This window comes from Macrotis lagotis, chromosome 3 (assembly GCF_037893015.1).
Source record: "Macrotis lagotis isolate mMagLag1 chromosome 3, bilby.v1.9.chrom.fasta, whole genome shotgun sequence".
NCBI classification, from domain to species: domain Eukaryota; kingdom Metazoa; phylum Chordata; class Mammalia; order Peramelemorphia; family Peramelidae; genus Macrotis; species Macrotis lagotis.
Genome location: NC_133660.1, coordinates 238,489,565 through 238,508,694, shown reverse-complemented (window position 1 = coordinate 238,508,694; position 19,130 = coordinate 238,489,565). Strand labels below are relative to the sequence as shown.

The window sequence follows — 19,130 nt, the reverse complement described above, 5'->3', positions numbered from 1 at the left end:
AAGGAAAGCAAAATTCTCAGGTGAAAATTGTGCAGAAAATTTGTTAGATAATGGTCTCATATCTCTAATATAAGGAACTTTGGATAAGTCAATCTCCTTAGGGGCAGTAAGATGGCCCAGTGGATGGAGCACAGGCCCTGGAGTCAGCATTCAAATCTGATCCAAATTATGGCTTAGAGAAATGAAGTTGGAAACATAATAAATGTGGAATGAGGTATATGCTGATAACATGTTTGCAAAGGACCTATTTTTTTAAATTCAGTTTTTAGTTCCAAGTTAGCTTCTCCCATTGAGAAGACAAGAAACCTAATGTACAACAAATTTCTGTATTAGCTGTTTCAAAAAAAAATAGGAAAAAACTAGCAGAGTATATGCTCTCCTCTTCACTTCTGAGTCCATCTTTTTAGGTTTTTGCAAGGCAAACAGGGTTAAGTGGCTTGCCCAAGGCCACACAGCTAGGTAAATATTAAGTGTCTGAGGCCAGATTTGAACTCTGATACTCCTGACTCCAGAGCCGGTGCTCTATCCACTACGCCACCTAGCCGCCTCTAGTCTTTATCTTTCTTGAGGTGGACAGCATGTTTTTCGAGTCAATCTGTTTATTTTTTGTATTTATTTGTAGTGATGGAGGAGTCATTATGTAGTCCTCTTTTAAGTGTGCAAAGCAATCTATGATGTTATTTGAACCTCACAATCCTGTGAAATAACCATTAACTGAAGACATTGAACTAAGCACAGCAATAAGACATAAATTTAAATTCTTTCCACTGTGCCACCAGAACTCTGAAATTCTTGACTGAAATGCCACTTCATTTCAATTGAAGAGCCAAGCTATGGGCCATGGACATTATGACAGGTTTAATATCCAAAGTAGGTGTTCTTTCTACTAGGTTGTATCACACTGCCTCTAAAATGTTTTCTTCTCATTTTTTGGTATTGAAGACAAAATATTGTCTGTCTTTAATTATTGGTATTCCAGGAAGTTTTTTGTTGTTGTTGTTGTCAATTTATAGTATTTAGGTTAAACTTCAAGAGTCATTAATTCAATGACTTAATAGGTCTATTCTAAATCCCTGGTAGGTGTTCTTCTCTGCTCTCATTCTAGTTGAACTATGGATATAATTCCCTTTTGCTGGAAATCAGATCAGGAGGAATGCCTCAATAATTGAATGAGGTGCCAGGATTCTTAAGGCTCTGTAGTGGTTTAAGTAAACTTTTAAAATAATTAAAATCATACTTAATATTATCTTGTTGGAAGTAACAGAATGCTAACAACTGAAGCAGAATGGAAAAGGTTGTGATTATGTTCAAAGGGGATAGTATAAGAACTATACCATGGTTTCAACCTTTGTTGAGTCAAGAGAGGACAGCTAACTTGGCTGGCACTCAAGACTCATTTACCATCAAGTCAAGTTCTATGGCAAGGGTAGGAGCCAGAATTCACTAGGTTTATCAACAAAGAGTCATAGGTTTTTTTTTTCTCCAAACTTTTAATAACTAATTAAATGAACAGACCAACAAATGTTTACATAATTTTTCCGTAGCTTCCTGAGAACATAATTATCTCTTTTACCCTTAATATTAAATACAATTGCCAATACTTTTTCTTCATGCTTGCTCCAATGGGTGACCAGCACATGAAACTCCAAAGAGCTAAGACTAGGCCTACAAGTTGGCCACCACTGCTCTAGGGTTCTGGTCTTCATGAAGTGAGCATGGAAGCTACAATCTTGATAACTTGTGGAGATTAGCAGCCAACATTTAACATATAACCTGTAAAGAAACAAGTTTATTTCTTTTATTTAATACTAGGAATATACATTTCTACAAAATGGATGACTTTTGTTCCCAAGGATGTATGAGTAGTATTTTTTTGCCTGAACATTTGATACCATCCAAGATAAAAATGTCAAGTCTCTACATTTTTAGTACATCCATTTAAAAAACAAAACAAAAAACCAAAGGAAATAACAATAAAACTGTTATTCCACCTATTTTCATAGTTCAAGATTTAAGAAACAAGGATCAAGCTTTTAAAAACATGGCAATATGGATACAAGGTATATAAACTAGTGATAATTAGTTGTACTAAAGAATGAAGTTTTCCTTTAAGTATGTCTACTCAATCAGTAAAATACTAAAAGTCATCACTATTTTAAAATAAATAAAATCTTGGTCTATTGTCAAAAGATGTCTCTATTTACTGCCTAAACAATCCGTGGGAATAGGATTCCATAGTATTTTAAGTTCAGTTTAGTGTTGAAAAACCGCCCTGAATTTAACAATAAACCTCAGTCTTTGCTTCCCAAACTTCACACACCACCTATTTATTTCTTCAGGTTAAAGTAACTTAGCAAAGAGAACTTTAATACTATGACATGAAAATAATAAACCTTTATTAGAGGTGGCCTTTTCCAATGACAGATTAGTAATGTGAAAAATTAAAGTTATCAATTTATTGAATAATGAAGTCTACAACAGGAAGCCAAAAATAGAATATTTGGAATAGGGGGAGAAGATTTTGAGGGATGGGAATAAGAGGTGGCAATAGGTGGCTTTTCTATAACCCCATTCAAGTATTTCCACTCCTATATATAACACCAAAAACATATAACTGTTTCAGGTTTTATTTTAACTATAAGTCCATGACAGATTCAAGCACCTGGATGATGCTATCAGATTCACATGAGGATGACTAACTATACAAATTGACGAGAAATAAAGGCTGTGATATAGTGACACACTTGATCTCAACATTAAGAGAGACAAATAAATCAGTATCAATTATACTGATTTTTTTAGATAGCCAGTCTTGTACCCAGACCACAGATCTAGAAGGTCAAATGCCCACATGTAAGTAATGGGATTCAGGGATGGCTTCGGACAACCTATGTACAGAGATAAACATTTTAACTGCTTGTCTTTCAAGAAAACCACATATTCCAAAAAGCAGACTTAATTATTTAACATACAAGAAACACACAAAAGACAAACCATTTTTCTGAAGTTTTGCATTTTGAGTATCAATGTGCAGGTTTCATTTTTTACAGATGTAATCAATTCTCTAGCCTGTTTTGAGACCCAACAGCATTTAAATTAAAATAGCTTAGAATTCAATAACACTTTGATACATGTTATGTGTGTGTGTGTGTGTGTGTGTGTGTGTGTGTGTGTGTGTATATATATAATATATATAAAAACAACCCAAATCAACAATGACTAACTAGACAAATATTTAAGATCAATGATCAATGCAAGATAAGAAACTAAGGATTTCTTTGAGAGGTGTCAGTAGGTTGAGAGATGGCAAACCAACCTCTATGCACCATCTTGCTGCTGGCTTGTTTGGGGAGTGGTATCAATAGTGGTCCCAGAGAGAGCTGTGCCTACTGACTGAGCTAAAAGAGATACTGTGATAGGCACAAAGATACACAAGTGGTAGTTTCAATGCAAAAACAAAAGGAAACCAAGCACTAAGCACTATTACCAGGTGCAAAGGGGTGGTGGTGGTATTGGGGGGGGGGGGAGAGTGAAAACTAAGTTAATATAACAGAACTTTAAAATATTAGGAAAAAACCGCATCAGATCAAGCCATATCAGCCGAATTAAGTTCTTTTAATAGATTGCATATATAGATGTTCATCCACACACTTCAATCAACTCTTTAAGAGCAGAACTTAGGTCCAATTTACATGCTTCTGAGAAGATAACCTTTCTCATTTTTACATTAAGGTCTTATAACCAAATTTTCACTTGTACAATGAGAGCCTTAAGAAAAAACAAAGGACACAGAGGGTGTTGCCATATTTTTTTTAGCAGCAATGAAGTATCACTAACCCCTTTTTACATACCGAATTCAAGTCACTATCAGAGGTGAGTGCACCACAGTCACCAGGTACAAAACTGCTAGTTCAATTTTAAATTAATAACTTGAAATGACCCCCACCCCAGCCCCATTACATCCCTTCTTTTTTATAAACAGCAAACATTTTGCTATTTTATACATAGGCTAGCAGGCTTGTTTCAATATGAAAGTGCTAATTCATTTACAGATTTGTATCAGTTATGTAGTGCTACAATAAGTGTCCAATAATCTAGATAGGAACAATCTTTGATAAATGGAAATGATGAAGATTAAGTAAGGCTATCAGATTACCTTATTTACATTAAAAGAATAAAGACCCAATGGGAAGGGGATGCGAAAGGGAAGGAAACTGGGCAAAATATTCATAAGTGTAAAAATTACATCTACCTTTGAGCTTGTACTGTAAATGAGACATTTTAAATAGTCCTGCAGCCCATGCCTAATTTTTTTCCTCAGAAAAAGAAAAGCTGCCTTATGACATCCCCTCGTTTATTTGAAGATCTCCACAGTGTGTCATTTGAAGCTCCAAAGTCAGGTTCTTCTTTTCTTCCAAAAAAAAGAAAAAAAAAAAGAAAAAAGAAAACAACCCTCCCACCCCCAAACAAAACAAAAACCACCCAAACCTCCCCCCACCCTAACCAAAGAACCCTCTGGTTTACTTTCCAGTGCCAGGTTTCATGATCAGGTCCCACTTCCTGGGTTTTCTGTCCAATCTATTGATCAATTAGTTTAGAGTGAGCAGTAGAGAACACAAACCAGTTCTGGAACCACTACTGGGAGGAACACAAGCTCTTTACTACAATCACACGGTAGCAGGAAAGAAAAGGATAATTCAATTCATCCCAGGGGCTGGACCTCCAAAATTGAATGAACTTGGCACAACTGGAGCGTTGAATTTGTATCCTCCATGTTTCTCAATCATTTTGGATTCTGGAAGATAAAACAATTATTTGAGTTAAATTTTTTTTAAAGAAAGCAAACAGAACAAGCAGGATAAAGGACAAAAAAAGACAGATTATATCATTTCTGATAAAAATGTGGGACAATTATGATTGTCCAATGTCAAGAAAATGAGTGGGCAGTCTATGCCTTTGCTCATGGGATAGGATCAAAACTCCTTCCAGTTTTCAGTTCTCTTCCAACGATCTGCTAATGTTTTCTGACCACCTAAAACATGATCGTTGGTCCTAGCCAGGGATGTCTTAGTTGTGGAGAAAATCTCATTCCAAATGTAGACCAGTCTAAGGTTAAGAGTCTACTAAAATGTTTACAGGCATGATTCCTGAGGCTAAGCCCAAGAGTAACTGGCATCCATCCATGGCATTCACCAATCTAAACCTAACAAGCAACTACATTATCAACATGGGAAGTGCACAGGACTAGGGGCATTTTTGTGAGTACATTTGTCAGTGAGTACATTTGAGTGGTTAAGCCATTTCCTTCTCCAATTGACTACAGATGAGCAAATTGAGGCAATTGGGGTGTAGTGACTTACCCAAGGTCAACCAGCTACTAAGTGTCAGAGGCCAGATTTGAACTGGGGTAGATGAAGTTTCCTGACTAAAGGTCCATTGCTCTTGTGCTCTATGGAACCCCTAGCTGCCTCAGGAAGGGAGAGACGATGTTGACAAATAAATTGAGAAGGAAAATGGAAAACTGCCCCTAAGACAGGGATTCTGAAGGGATGAGGCAGGAGGAGGAGAATTGAGTTCAAAACTAATAATGTGGTGCAGCTAGAAATGAAGGCTTGAAAAAGTGGAATAAAATGATGGTGAGAAAGAAATCAAGAGCCTTATGTGTGTGACTGAGCATCTTTATCTGCAGACAACAGAGCATCATTATCAGCTTTTGAGTAAGGCATTCCATAAAGTGTACATCAAGAAAATCATCTTGGTAGCGGGAAAAGATATCGCAACTTTAGAAACACCTTAGTGAATGAAAGGAGGGTTACACTGTCAACAAAAGCATAAACTTTGGAGCATCAGAGGCTTTTGGAAGAAGAAGAAAATGATTTATCATGTTTTGGGTGTAACAAGTTTAATTTCCTGATGGGATGTTTAGCAGGAGATAGAGAAGAGACTAGAGAGAAAAGTGAAATAAATACATGTATGATATTCATCAATAAAGAAATACTGAAGCGAGTAGAAGAAATATTTAAAGGGGAAAAATTTAGACTAGAAGCCTTGAAGGCTATCCAAAATAAAGGGGCAGGAGGTGAAGTAAACCAATAATGTAAGGAAAGGAAAGGTCAAACAAGGAAGAGGAACAGAAAGAGAGTCAAGGAATCAATGGAACAAGAATGAGGATGACCAAAAACCCGAGAGGCCAAACACAATGCAGAGACAGAGCTCGATGGAACAAGCTTAGAAACATGGAACCCATCAAGGAACTCAGTGCAGAAGCCATGTTTGGAGAAGTGGGGGGGGGGGGGGGAGAGGAAGAGAGAAGGAATGACAAAAATGGAAATACTTATAGCATTATCTACCATACAGGGTTTGTTTTTTTTTTAACAAAATGCTTTCTAAAACTTCAAAGTTATACATGCATTCATGTTGTTACCATGATTATAAGATAAAGGTACCTGTTAATATTGTGATTTTGTATTTTCTCAAGAGCTTACCCCACTCATCTGTATCTGTGACTAATAATAGTTTGTTTCCACAAGTGGGACTTGGTCCCCCCCCTTTAGAGCTATCAACAGAAAACAATTTGGTGACTATGTCTTCTGTAAATACAACAATGTCTAATAAAATGGTGAGGACAATGACTCCATTACACATCCATTAACAGTGATAAATCCGATTAACCATGTGTTCTGTAAGAGACAGTATAAGGATATGTTTGGAGCAGATTTTTAACTTCAAAACTACACAAAATTATCTATGACGTTCAAAAAGGAATAAAGCAAAAGGAAGTACCATGTGCTGCTCGTCTCTGGTCTGCCAGAGTGGCTATGTCTTGTAACTGTTTTCTTTGTTCTTCATTAAGACCATGAGTCAGAGCTTGGTACCACACAGGATTACGACTCTGAATAGCTTTAAAGAAAAAAAGAAAAAAATTGTTATCACCATAATCACACTAAATCAGCTTTCAAGAAAAAGAGGTTGGAGTTTGAAGCATTCTTGTTCTTCTACACCATGGTATAGTTTTACCAAGTGCTTTGCATGTAGCAAACACACTACTAAATTCCTCATAGCCTTCAAAAGCTATGTGCAATGTGAAAGAGGTTTTCTGGTACCCCTCATAAAACCTCTCGCATTCCTCTTCTAGAAAAAACATTTCAATAAAACCTAAAAACTGACATTTCAGAGAAGAAAATGAAAAAGAAAACCCCTGTTCCCTAAAGGACATATGAATTCTGGCATGGATTTTCTAAGCATGTAACATTACTGCTTTTATGAATAGAACAAGTTGATTTTTACTTCAACAAAATTATGTTTCAGCTGCTTTAACTCAAGAAAAATGATTCTCAACCTGCTTCAATATCAACAATGTATATAATACACCTTATTGATGCAGCTTATTACATTTTCATGCAACTAGTTAACCTCTTTATACCCAAATTTATTGGAAGCAGTACATACCTATTGCCCTCCGGATAATCAAAAAAAATTCCAATTAAAATTGAAATTCACAAATTTCCAGTTAGATCAAAAAATTCTAGGTTGGTTATCCACCCATTTTTAGGATTAATTCATTTAAAAAGTATACTTATTCTGAGCACAGGATCTAGTAAGGTATAATTTGAATAATATTGGAATTACTTACTCTGAAATATAGCTTTAAATATCTGATACTCGTCAACAGGGTTCTCTTCATCATCAATGATTGTAGAATAGCCTTCCAAGGCGGTTTCTTCTGCATCATCTTCTTCCCACTCTTCATCATCTCCATCTTCTCCTGCCTGTTTAGCCAGAATCTCTAAATATTCTTGCCCATCCTCATCAATATCATCTTCATCACTTCCAAGCTCTTCTGCCAAACAACAGGAATGTTTATAAACTTGGGAATCTCATTTTGAATTAGAAAATGACAACACACCCACAGGAAAAAGTATAATATTCCAAAATTCAACAATTTTCAGGAAAAGAGTAGATGACAGCATTAAGCATTCTGAAAGTCCACTTCAGAAGCAGATTTATTAAGCATGTTATTAATGACAACCTCAAAAGAAATGTTAAAAACTAATGTGGTTTAAAAAACCCACAATATATGTTCTAAGTTTCTCTAGGGGCTGCAGGTGATTGATAGCTAGAACAGATGTTAGAGATCATCTTGCACATCCCTGTTGATTCTTCCTTTATTTGATAGGAAAAAAGTTGAAAAGGTCCTATATATACACCGAGATAGTATAATTAAGGTCCCTGAACTTTGGATTCAAATCTTTTCATTATGCAGTTGTATATTACTTAGTACTACCCATAGTGCTTAGATATTACTAGAAATTAAAAATGGCTATACTGAAAAGAGACAACATTCAAATCATAATTATATGTTGGGAATAAGATATAGGATCTAAGCTAAACTCATCTTTACAGGTGAAGAAATTAGGAGTGAAAAATTAAGCAACAAATTCAAGGTCAAAAAGATATAAACAATACTTAGAAAGCAGTGATTTTCCAAGTACAGATAAAACTCCTTCTCTATGACCTATTCCTTCCTTTCTCCAAATTATCACCTAATTCAATGTGCACAAGGGATGGGGAGAACAAAAGCTAACAAATTTATCTCTAAGGCTGTGGAATATCCATTACATCAAAAAAGGATTGTGTTTATGTGTAACAAAGACTAGGCAAGAGTTTATTTTCATAAAAAACTAAATTTTAGAAGGAATCTCTCCCTCATGGGGGACACTTTTCCATCAGTCAGGTTGCTACCTACTATCAGCACATGTGGAGACTGAATTGGTGAAAAGCTGTCTGGCAGGTGGGCTAGAATATTAGTATGGCAGAGAGATGCTGAGAGAGATTGTTACAACTGATCCAACCTGAAGAGAAATGTGTTTGAGTAAACAAACACTGTTATCTGGCACTGCTGAATCAGAACTCTCAACCAGTGCTTCTCAACTTCTTCAGGACAATTACTATGGAAGGTCATGACCAGGATGCTCCTACAGCAGCAACAGACTTTTAAGTGACTTGCTAATGGCCAAGGAGATTATTTCCCATGAAAGTGAATAACTCTCCTCAACTAAACAAATATAACTAACTCCAAGGCTTCCCAACTATGCCAGAAAAAAAAAAGGTTTACTATACATTTCATTAAAAAAAAAAAAGTTATTTCTAAAAAAATTTGGTTATTTTGATGGCAAAAAATATATCCCGAGTCTCATTCCTCATACTACGCTGGTCCAAAAAGGGGCAATATTTTCTTTGAAATCTAGAGCTATGGATGGGGTAGCTAGGTAATGCAGTGGCTAGAGTACCAGCCCTGGAGTCAGGAAGACCTGAGACCAAATCTGGCTTCACATAGTTAATAATTACCTAATTGTGTGATCTTGGACAAGTCATTAACTCCATTGCCTTGGGAAAAAAACCAAAAAAAATCTGGAGCTATATACAACCATTCACTAGTGATGTATCAAAAACCATTAAAATCAGAAGTGATCTTAAAAGAATATTTTGATCTACAACATGGTAAGGTCAGAAAGAATATTGACATTGCTCAAAGGTCAGGTTCCTGTCTTGTAATGAGCAGTACCTTGTTCCACTATAGACCAGACTATAGCACACAAAAATGGGACAGCCTCAAAATAGAGCCTGGATCTCCTGATTTCCAGCTCTTTTCCTGTTACAGCATAAACATGAACAAGTTGGGGACTCATCATTTAAATCCCTTTACCTGTTTCTTCATCTTCATCAGCTTCATCATCTTCATCACTATCATTTTCATGCTCTGCATGACAAGCATACGCTCTTTTTAACCCATTAAATAAAAGGATAAAAGCTGGAAGAATTTGTCCCGAAACCTGATTTAAAACTTGTGGTATTTGTTCCAAGTCAATAAGGGCGCACAAGCCTAGAACACACATCTTTCTATCATGAAGCCTAAAAACAAAAACAGAAATTTAGTGGGGGGAAAATGTCTTCTCAAAATTTAGAAGAGATACAACTCTTATTAAGTCACTTACCCCAAGAAACAATCAACATCATTAAGCCACTGTGTAATAAAGTGATTTGTGACAGGTTCAACATTGTTGGGGAAGCGAAGGTTTTCTAAGGTGTTGAGGAGCAGGTGAGGATTATAGTAGAGAGCTGCAATAGCAACCTGAAGACACATTGTTCGAAGTTCACTTGTTTTGACCTCTCTGGTCAATCTCTCCAAAGCTGCTTCCACAAACAAGGGAATACACTGTAAAACATTAAAAATCAATGGATCCCAAAATGCCAGCAAGGACCATTTCCATTTAATATTGTGCTGACTCAAAACAATTTTTAAACAGCGTTAATATGGTATGACCAAGTTTTACTATGATAATGCAAGGCCCTGATATTTCCCTGAAATTGTTAATGGGTAGTTTAATTACTCTCCCAATTAATATTAGAAGAATATCAATGTTCAAACCAATTCCTGATAACACACACCAAAACACCAAGGTTTCCCAAAGTCAATGTCAAGGATGTAAGTATTGTGCTATGAACGAAGATTTTTAGCAGGAACAAAAAAATCTTGGATTTGACATAATATTCAATTTTTTTCCAGTAAAGATGAAGAGCAATCACATGGAAATTTTTTTATAACTTTAAATATATGTCTGATATTTCCTCCAGGATATGATCAAAAGTCAACGGCAGTTGCTCTACTACGGACCTGATCGATACCACGTCCTTTGCATTGTAGGATGATCACTTCCAACAACTTAGCTGCATGACATTCTGCATCTTCTCCTGCTACTCCTGTCAAGACCTATGAAAGGATAAAACTAAAATGAAGCTTCCTAAAATGAGGTCAGAGTAGAGTGGATGCTGCCAATTAATACTCTTATGAGATGAACGCTACAAGGTCACTATTGGCTGCTTTGTCCCTAAAAGGTTTGGGGCTACTAGGAATAATAGCAATATATTAACAGAAAAAGCTGCTACTCTCTTTAGCTATAAGATATTGTGACAATATGCTAAAGGTATTTATGACAAGTTAAAAATGTCCCTTCATACACTAAGCAGAGAAAGGTTTTAAGAGATCTGTGTATAATATCTGTACCTGGTGCCAATAAATCACAAGATTTAGCCCATGTTATTTAATCTTACCTGCTCATTTTACACAAGGACATTGCAGAAAGCATATTTTTTACAGCTTAGCAAAATGATTGATGCATGAGATGTTGAAATGTTTGAGATTGCCAGTGGACACTGATTACTCTCTTTCCATGAAAGGATACTGCTTTCTCAAGAGTCATGATTAAACTGACCTTCCAACATTCAATCCTGACAAGATTATTAAGCTTGATGCTTTAAAAAGTTGAGGGTATTTTCCTAAATAATTCCATAATGGGCACCACATATATTAGTCTCCTTTTATGACTAATGGGGTTCAGTGTAGCAGAGACATCCAATAGTAAACAGATTTCTTCCCATACTTAATCAGACTATACCTAGGTTGCTGGTTCTTGCCCCAGATGGTTTTTAAGAGTTCAAAGAAAATGAGTTAAGGGGCTGAATGCTCTGCCCATACATGAGCTATGGAATCCTGAGTGAATGAAGTAGAACTTCAACAAGTGTGACCCTGAGCCCATAGTAAAGGGCACAGATACCACTTGAGGACCAGAGCAGGAACATTATTTTGATGATTCTGTGTGAACTGCTACTGATCATCACCAAATGAGGGATACCTACCTTTTTGCACATGCTGTATATCATTTCAAGATATTTGGTGTCCGACAAAAGTGTATCTGTATCCACAGTTACATAATTATGGAGAAGAGGCATCATATCTGTGTTAATTAAAAATCATCAGTTATACATGTGATTTGTTTCACTGTAACAAAGGTTTACTCTTCAGCCCTGTTGGAACAAGAGCAGCCTAGCTTAGAGGAATTTGCTTTTAATAAAAACTCCTCATGTTAATGGAATACTTCATGAAAACGTGCAATATAGGCTACTTGAACCCAGGTTTACTGAATTGGTCCCTTTTACTAAGTTACTTTGTTTCTAATTAACTATTCTCTATTAATCTTAATTTATTGGAATGAAGGCATGCATGGACAAAAAAATTTATTTTCCCAGCATGCTGAAATCATCATGGAAAGAAAAAAACAATTCCCCCCCCCCAATTTTCCCTAAGAAAACTTTATCTGGGGACCAAACAACTTATATGACAAAAGCAAAAAAATCCAAAACAAAACCCAAAGTATTTTAAATTCTTACCTGTAAAGTAATCAAATCCATCCTGCTGAAAAACTTCAAATACAAGAGGCAAAAGCTGCCACATTTGTGGAGAGACTTGTTGACAAGTCAAACTGTGAGCTAAGGAAAAAATTTCCTCATAGAACTCTGAAACAGAATGAATTATGAAGAGTTACTCTTTGTTCACATAAAATTCAAACTATCTTCCATCGGATCCCTTACTCCAGACAAATGCCTCTCTATATATACCTAAAACATGCTGTTGTAAAACAGTACCAATGACTTGCAAACAGATGCCCTCCAGCTGCTGAGTTATCTGAAAGAGAACAGATAAATGAAATTACAACATCAGAATCCACTGGATGACTAAGTTTCTACCTCCAAAATACCTATTTTCAAAACAAACAGATTCATTCTTTGTTTTAAAATAGCACCCAATAAACACTGATTTTTTGAGACCAGAAACAGAATGTTTGACATACAAAAGAACATAAGCATAGAATTAAGAATATTTAAAATGATAGAGAAAGTTCATCATATTATCACATTACATTTTAAAATTAAAATCTTAAAAACTCAGATGGAAAGAAAATCCATCTAAATGAAGTTTGAGAACCATCCAAACAGCACTGTTTGACCAAGTATGACAACATTAAGGATTACTAACTGCAACTATAAGCAGCTAAAAAGTACCTAAATGACAGTCCATATGGTCACAAGCTGCTGATTCATGTTTAATATTTTGGGAATCAGATAACTATTTGCACATTATTTGGTTCATTTTCATTCTAATTTTTTTTAACTACACTAGCTTCTTATCTAAAAGCTATTAAGAAACTTATTGAAGATAAACACATAGGAAGACAATGCCCTTGATAAATTCAAAGAGTTCAGTCAAAACAATGACAAATGAGTAAAAGTAAATCATTAGAGAAGTTGAAAGAATTGCCCATTTCTTTTCCCACCAAACCACAAAGATGCATGTTACCTTTGGAGAAGTAAGTACTCAAGGGCAATAATAGTTCTCTTACCTCTTTATGATCTTCTACAACACTAAGAAGGGTATCAATTGTATTTAAGATTCCCATAGCTGTTACTGCTTTATCATCACTTCCTTCTTCATCAGGTCCAGTCTGGATTACCTGGTTAAATGTCATGGCCTAGAATAATTTAATAATATTAATGTTTTTGATTCTTCGTATCTTTAATCTTTAGATTCAGCCACTTACTATCTGAGAAATATAAGAACCCCCCCCTCAATATCAAATAACAACTACTAGTCTGTAATATCTGAAGAATTGTTGTTTCAAAACAATGAGCAAGATATTCAAAGGAAAATATCTAAATTATCTGAAGCAAACAACTTGCAAATATTAGGATCTTTGTGTTCTTAAAACACAAATCTATAGGAACCCAAGAAAGAGGTTGTTGAAAAGGACTGAAAGGTCTTTGGTGTGCTGAAGTTTTGGTTTTTAATTTATAGTTTTTATGAAGTGTAGAGCTTATTTATGTAATAAAAGTAAGATTTCCTGTAAACATATGGTTGAGAAATTCCAACAGCAGATGAGACCTATGGAAACAGTTTACATCTCCATGTAAATGCCCAGACTTGAATGTAAACACCATGCACAATAATATCAGAGAAATTCACAAGTGGAAAGGTCCTTAAGAATCACTGAGTTGAGTTAATTTTCAAAGCTGGACTAGTTTTCCAGCACAAATTAGACACGAATGGAAAATTTACCAAGTGTTGGGTCATTTCAACAGCAATAGGAGTAACCTCTTCACTGTACTCGCAAATCATTTTCTGAATCACATTGGTAAGATCATCATTTTCTGTTTCTCTTATGATGTGAAGAAGAGCCTGCATTACAGGCCTAATGAATGGTGTAATATATTCCTTAGCTGCAAGACAAAAAACAAAACAAAACAAAAAAAAAACACAACTTGCCATTACTTACATCTCAACTTCAAAAGATGGGAACATTGAGAAAGAATCACCAGCTCTGGAAGTAGACACCAAAAATAAAACCCTTCATCTTCTGACTCAAAAGACTAAAAGTGGTTCTTCTCTTCCCTGTACTGTATGCTACCTTCAAGAGACCCAAGGGGTTATAAAAGTTGTGTTGCTGTGCCCCATTGCCTAAAGTCAAAGCTGGCTGGGAGGGTGGCACCAAAAGACTTCCATTTAAGCTTTCCCAAGTATAATGTCCTATACATTCTGAGAGGATTTATATGAGGAAAATTAGCACAAAGTGTAATTACAAGATAAACCCCTGAAAAATGGTGTGAAATTATCAAACTTGTCTCCTAAGAGGATTGTGAAAAGTGGAATAATACTGCTAGACTGTCAGATGTCATTGAATGTGTTGATGAGTTTCTTATAATTTTAAAATTCTTTCTATACGTGTATAACCTACATAAAATTACTCAATGTATGGGGGTGATAGGGGAGGGGGAAGGGAAGGAAGGCAGGTAAAAAATGTGGAACTCAAAAGCTTATAAAAATTAACATGTGTAAAACTATCTTTGCATGTTAATGGAAATAATAAAATTGCATTTGATTTCATTTTTTTGTGGGGGGAGGGGTGGGACAAGAAAGGAATAAACTTGACTCAGGAGCAAAACAATTGAAAATGTAGGGATATAAAAAACAAAGCAACAAAGACATTTTTAAAGGCATCAATAAAAAACTAATTAAATGAATTCTAGCTTTACTTTATAAGTTTCTAACAGTTTACCTTTCTCCTGATTGCTAATCAGAACTTGAAGGGCGATAGCAGCCTCCACTTTCACAGGCATCTCTCTATCATCAATTAGACATCGTCTTGTCAATTCCAAGGCTGTCTGCAGGTTCTGGTCACTCTTAAACTTTACTTCACAGAAATAATGAAGTACCCAGCAAGCCTTAAAAAGATGGGGTTATTTAATTAAAAAAAAAAACCAAACCCATTATCTTATTATGTAATTTTGCTATCTCTTATACTTTATTTTTCTTCCTTAAGGATATGATTTCTCTCTCATCACACTCAACTTAGATCAATGTATACCACGGAAACAATGTAAAGACTAACAGATTGTCTTCTGTGGAGGGTGGAGGGGAAGGAAGCGAGATTTAGGGGGAAAATTGTAAAATTCAAAATAAATTAATTTAATGAAAAAAGGTGGGGTTAACAAGTAAAAAAGGTCATATTACAACCATACAATGATGCTTTTTCTATAAACAGGAAGGAGACAAAAAGAGCCAGCATCCTAACCAACTGGTAGTAAACACGTGAGTTGTCCATGTCTGGGAGTTCGGAGGCTGACCAGTGGTAGGTTTGTCCAAAAAGACGTCACTAGGCCAGTACTATGATCCCAAGTTTTTCTCTGGCTACAGGATTAAGTGTGGACAGCAGTGTCTGAATGCAAAACACAAACGGACAGTGCTACCAGACATAGATGGAAACTATGCACACGAGGCTGTAGCCAGATAGGACATCTCTGTTAATCAGAAAACTCAAACATCACACACATCATTTAAAGACCAAAAGTGGACACATGCAGAAAAATTTCAAAATACACTTACCCTTGCTCTCATGTAGCCAAGTTCACTGCTGAAGAGAGGGAATACATGATTTTGCAACATATATTCCATCTGATCTTTGTAGATCTTTTTCTGTTGATACATAAGGATGAGGATGATTATTTCTAGCCGTAGTAATTAATTACTCTAATTTTTTTCCTCATAAAGTCAATCTAAGGCTAACACTAGAATCGTACATCACAATGACAAAAGTCCATACTACTCTTCCTAGTCATCCACTGAGTTTGGTACTAAAATCCTTGGGTCAACATATTATCTAGAAGATCCATGAAAACTCATTCCTCTAAAACAGCCTGAAACCCAAATATACTTTACATGTGTATTTGAGCACACATACATCTGTGTGTACATACATACACAGAATCGCACCTGGGCTTATTAATCCATATCAAAAGGTTTTCAAAAAAGGTTTCAGAACTACCCCCAAAGGGCAATAAATTTGTACATGCCCTTTGATCTAGAAACACTAATACAGGGTCTATATACCAAAGAAATCATAAAAAGGGGGAATAGCTGCACATTTGTAGGGGCAAAGAATTGGAAATTGAGGGGATGCCTATAAATTGGGGACTGGCTGGACAAATTGTGGAATGGAGCACTACTGTTTTCTAAGATATCATGGATGGTCAGACTTTAGAGAAGCAAGGAGCATAAATTGATGCAGAGTGAAGTAGCGGGTAGAACCATGAGAACCTTGTAAACATGGAAGCAGCTCCTCTCAGCTGTTCAGGACAGTCCTGAGACCAGCTATGGACAATGTCATCCACATCTGGAGGAAAAACTATGAAGTCTGAATACAGAGCAAAGCATACTTGCTCACTTCCTTAAGTTTTCTTTCCTTCAGAGGGTTTTCTTTCCCTCTTGGAGTTAATTCTCTTTCACAACATAGTTATAAAATATGATTATATATGTATGGGAAGGGAGGACGGTGGAAAAATTGTGGAACTCATAAATACCCTTTCAAGGTAGAGAAAGTGCTGAGAGTTTCAGTGCCAACAAGCCCACAGATAGCACATTTCAAGAATAGGACTTGAACTGACTTCTCTTATTCCATAGTGTGCTTTTAATTCCTATCATGATGGTTCTCATTTTCACATATTACAAAAACATAACAGAAAAATATAAAATGGGACCAACAAATAGTAATGGTCTACTATAATAATGTTCTCCCAAATTATGTTGCATTTTTTGAAAAATCATATTTAATATGCAACAATTTACAATTTAATTCTTTTTATAAGGGAAAAAATTATTTTGTAATTCAAATATTCACTTTGGAATCTATATCTGCTTTGTAGGTTCACAACTATTTCATGTTTGAATTAAAAGCAGGGAACAAAGTTCTTATTTTCCTCGAAAGTCAACGGTACATGTAAATGTCCACGATGCATCCATTAACTAAAAACCAACTGGGTGTCCAGGAAATTGTTCAGCATAACTAAATGCACAAAGAAGAGAACTTACATGTCCCTAACTTCATTCCCTCCCCACTTCCCATTTCTCTATACCTTTAGCAAGATTTCAGCCAAGGAACCGATCATATGCAGAGCACCATCTTTTTTCCGGGGATCAGCATTTGGTTCTGTAAGAATCTGATAGCAAAATCCCATTGTTTTCTGCAAAACCTACATTAAAGATAAAGGCCATCATGGTGAGTACTCAAAACTAAGATTTTATTTTCTAGCAGAAAAATTTTATAGAATTTATGATGTGAACCAACACATTGGACAGCAACAATATAAGTCAATAACAAAACTATTCGTTTGTAACACAGTTGTGTTCAGACAGTTTAGAGTAATCAATCAATTGTGAATGGGTATTTTGCCTCAAGAATTAATTTACCTCTTTTCTCTTACTACAGGCTGTAAACAAGAGGGTCTGGGCAGCAGTAGTTGGGGAAATGAAGTCCTCGAACACATCTATAGGAGAAATTTTACTGTAAGGCTAAGAACATCTTAATCAGAATTTCTAGCATATAATACAACAGGAAGAATGTCTTTTATAAAATATGTTGAGTTTAGAATCTGTTTTACTACTACCCTCTATACTCACATAAAAAGCAGGTTTACTGAGCAGATTCTCCCTCAAACTCCAAAACCTTTGAGTTTGTTCCTCATCCCAAACAATTCACTTCAGCCCCACAGAGCATAGTCACGTAATGTGAGCTCAATCTTACCCAAAACTATTTTACTTCCCAATTACAAACTCAGTCATTCCTCTGACCATGACCTCCCATTACTCCCCTGAATGAAAACTTTTACTGAGCTGTTATGTTCTCAAGACACTTTTCTTTGATCTTACTTTACTTTCCAAATCAACCCAATAGCTAAGGTATTTCAATGCTGCTCTATCCTCCACTCAAATTCGTTGCCCCTTTGTCTTCTTTTTCAATATCAATTCTGAAGATGGAAACAACTGTCACTTTTACTCCTACCCACAGCTGAAGACATGGTCTCACCCTGGCATTCCTTTTATTTTCCTATAATTGTTTTTATATTTTATTCTCACAGAATGACTCCCAATTTTCTTTTCCCTCTCCAAACTTGCTATTCCCTCTTTGTTCAACACCCTCTCCCTCTCAATTAAGGACCTTAAAACTTACCTTTTCTGAGAAAATCCTGGCCATTCAAAGTGTACTCTTTCTAGAGTCTATTGCCATCGAACCTAGGACCTGAAATTGATCTCTTCCTTCATCATGCCACTATCACTGACCTGGAGATCCAGTTTCTAGACTTTCATCTCCTGACTTTTCCCATATCTGGCTTGAGGATTGTTTCAGGACTAACTTAAAATGCAGACACTGAACTTTCTATAAAGCTCTGTGGAAAAGCATCAACTATTCATTTATAGCATAAGCCAGAAGAGCAGGAATGGCCTCACACAGTGCTCATTTCACACTAGGAAAAGATATTATCATTTAGGGATGATTTATGACCAATTTTGTATTCATACTTGTTCAAAATAAAATATGCAATTAATGCAGGCTTGAAAAGGAGACAAGTCCATGGTGGAAAGCATGCCTCAAGGTAGAAACCTGACTCTCCAAATCTACTGACCTAAAGTTGGAATGCAATTTTTAAAATGTCCACGTTCTTACCAAACTTCATGCGTATATATTCATAAGGATCTTCTTGCCAGAGCTCTTCATCAGCATCTGTATAGCACATCAATGGAAAAATAACATCTTGGATAATGCCCTGTAATTTAAAAGTTAAAAGTGACCATTTTAGACTTCAATGGCTGCTATTCTTTAATCTTTAAACTCTCTATGATAAATAAATCCTATTAAAAAGAATACACTGGCCTCAATGAATCATTAGCTATTTGCCCAGTCTTA

At 35.8% G+C, this 19,130-nt stretch overlaps 1 protein-coding gene, 1 long non-coding RNA gene and 1 other non-coding gene across 6 annotated transcripts in view; 1 reads left to right on the top strand and 2 right to left on the bottom strand.

Annotated features, from left to right (window-relative positions):
* Nucleotides 1–3,594: 3,594 nt before the first annotated feature.
* The window catches only part of IPO7 (importin 7), a 61,549-nt gene continuing 46,013 nt past the window's right edge, over nt 3,595–19,130 (bottom strand). For 3 of the 4 annotated variants that reach the window (XM_074230280.1, XM_074230277.1, XM_074230279.1), the window contains exons 10-25: nt 18,891–18,990; nt 17,636–17,712; nt 17,302–17,418; nt 15,776–15,865; nt 14,949–15,114; nt 13,952–14,112; nt 13,239–13,367; nt 12,457–12,523; nt 12,229–12,354; nt 11,698–11,795; nt 10,676–10,771; nt 9,996–10,216; nt 9,707–9,912; nt 7,634–7,840; nt 6,784–6,900; nt 3,595–4,795 (exon numbers count right to left, since the gene is read on the bottom strand). In XM_074230280.1, coding sequence (XP_074086381.1) covers nt 4,698–4,795; nt 6,784–6,900; nt 7,634–7,840; nt 9,707–9,912; nt 9,996–10,216; nt 10,676–10,771; nt 11,698–11,795; nt 12,229–12,354; nt 12,457–12,523; nt 13,239–13,367; nt 13,952–14,112; nt 14,949–15,114; nt 15,776–15,865; nt 17,302–17,418; nt 17,636–17,712; nt 18,891–18,990 — 2,076 coding nt within the window. In that variant the 3' untranslated portion in view covers nt 3,595–4,697. The remainder of the gene's footprint in view (nt 4,796–6,783; nt 6,901–7,633; nt 7,841–9,706; nt 9,913–9,995; nt 10,217–10,675; nt 10,772–11,697; nt 11,796–12,228; nt 12,355–12,456; nt 12,524–13,238; nt 13,368–13,951; nt 14,113–14,948; nt 15,115–15,775; nt 15,866–17,301; nt 17,419–17,635; nt 17,713–18,890; nt 18,991–19,130) is intronic. The other variant, XM_074230278.1, reaches the window with a different exon arrangement.
* Nucleotides 10,615–19,089, top strand: LOC141518343 (uncharacterized). Its single transcript, XR_012477158.1, has 5 exons — nt 10,615–10,812; nt 15,435–15,521; nt 17,308–17,444; nt 17,655–17,731; nt 18,777–19,089. It is a non-coding gene; the product is annotated as an uncharacterized LOC141518343 (long non-coding RNA).
* Nucleotides 15,491–15,673, bottom strand: LOC141519768 (small nucleolar RNA SNORA23). The gene has a single exon (XR_012477410.1). It is a non-coding gene; the product is annotated as a small nucleolar RNA SNORA23 (small nucleolar RNA).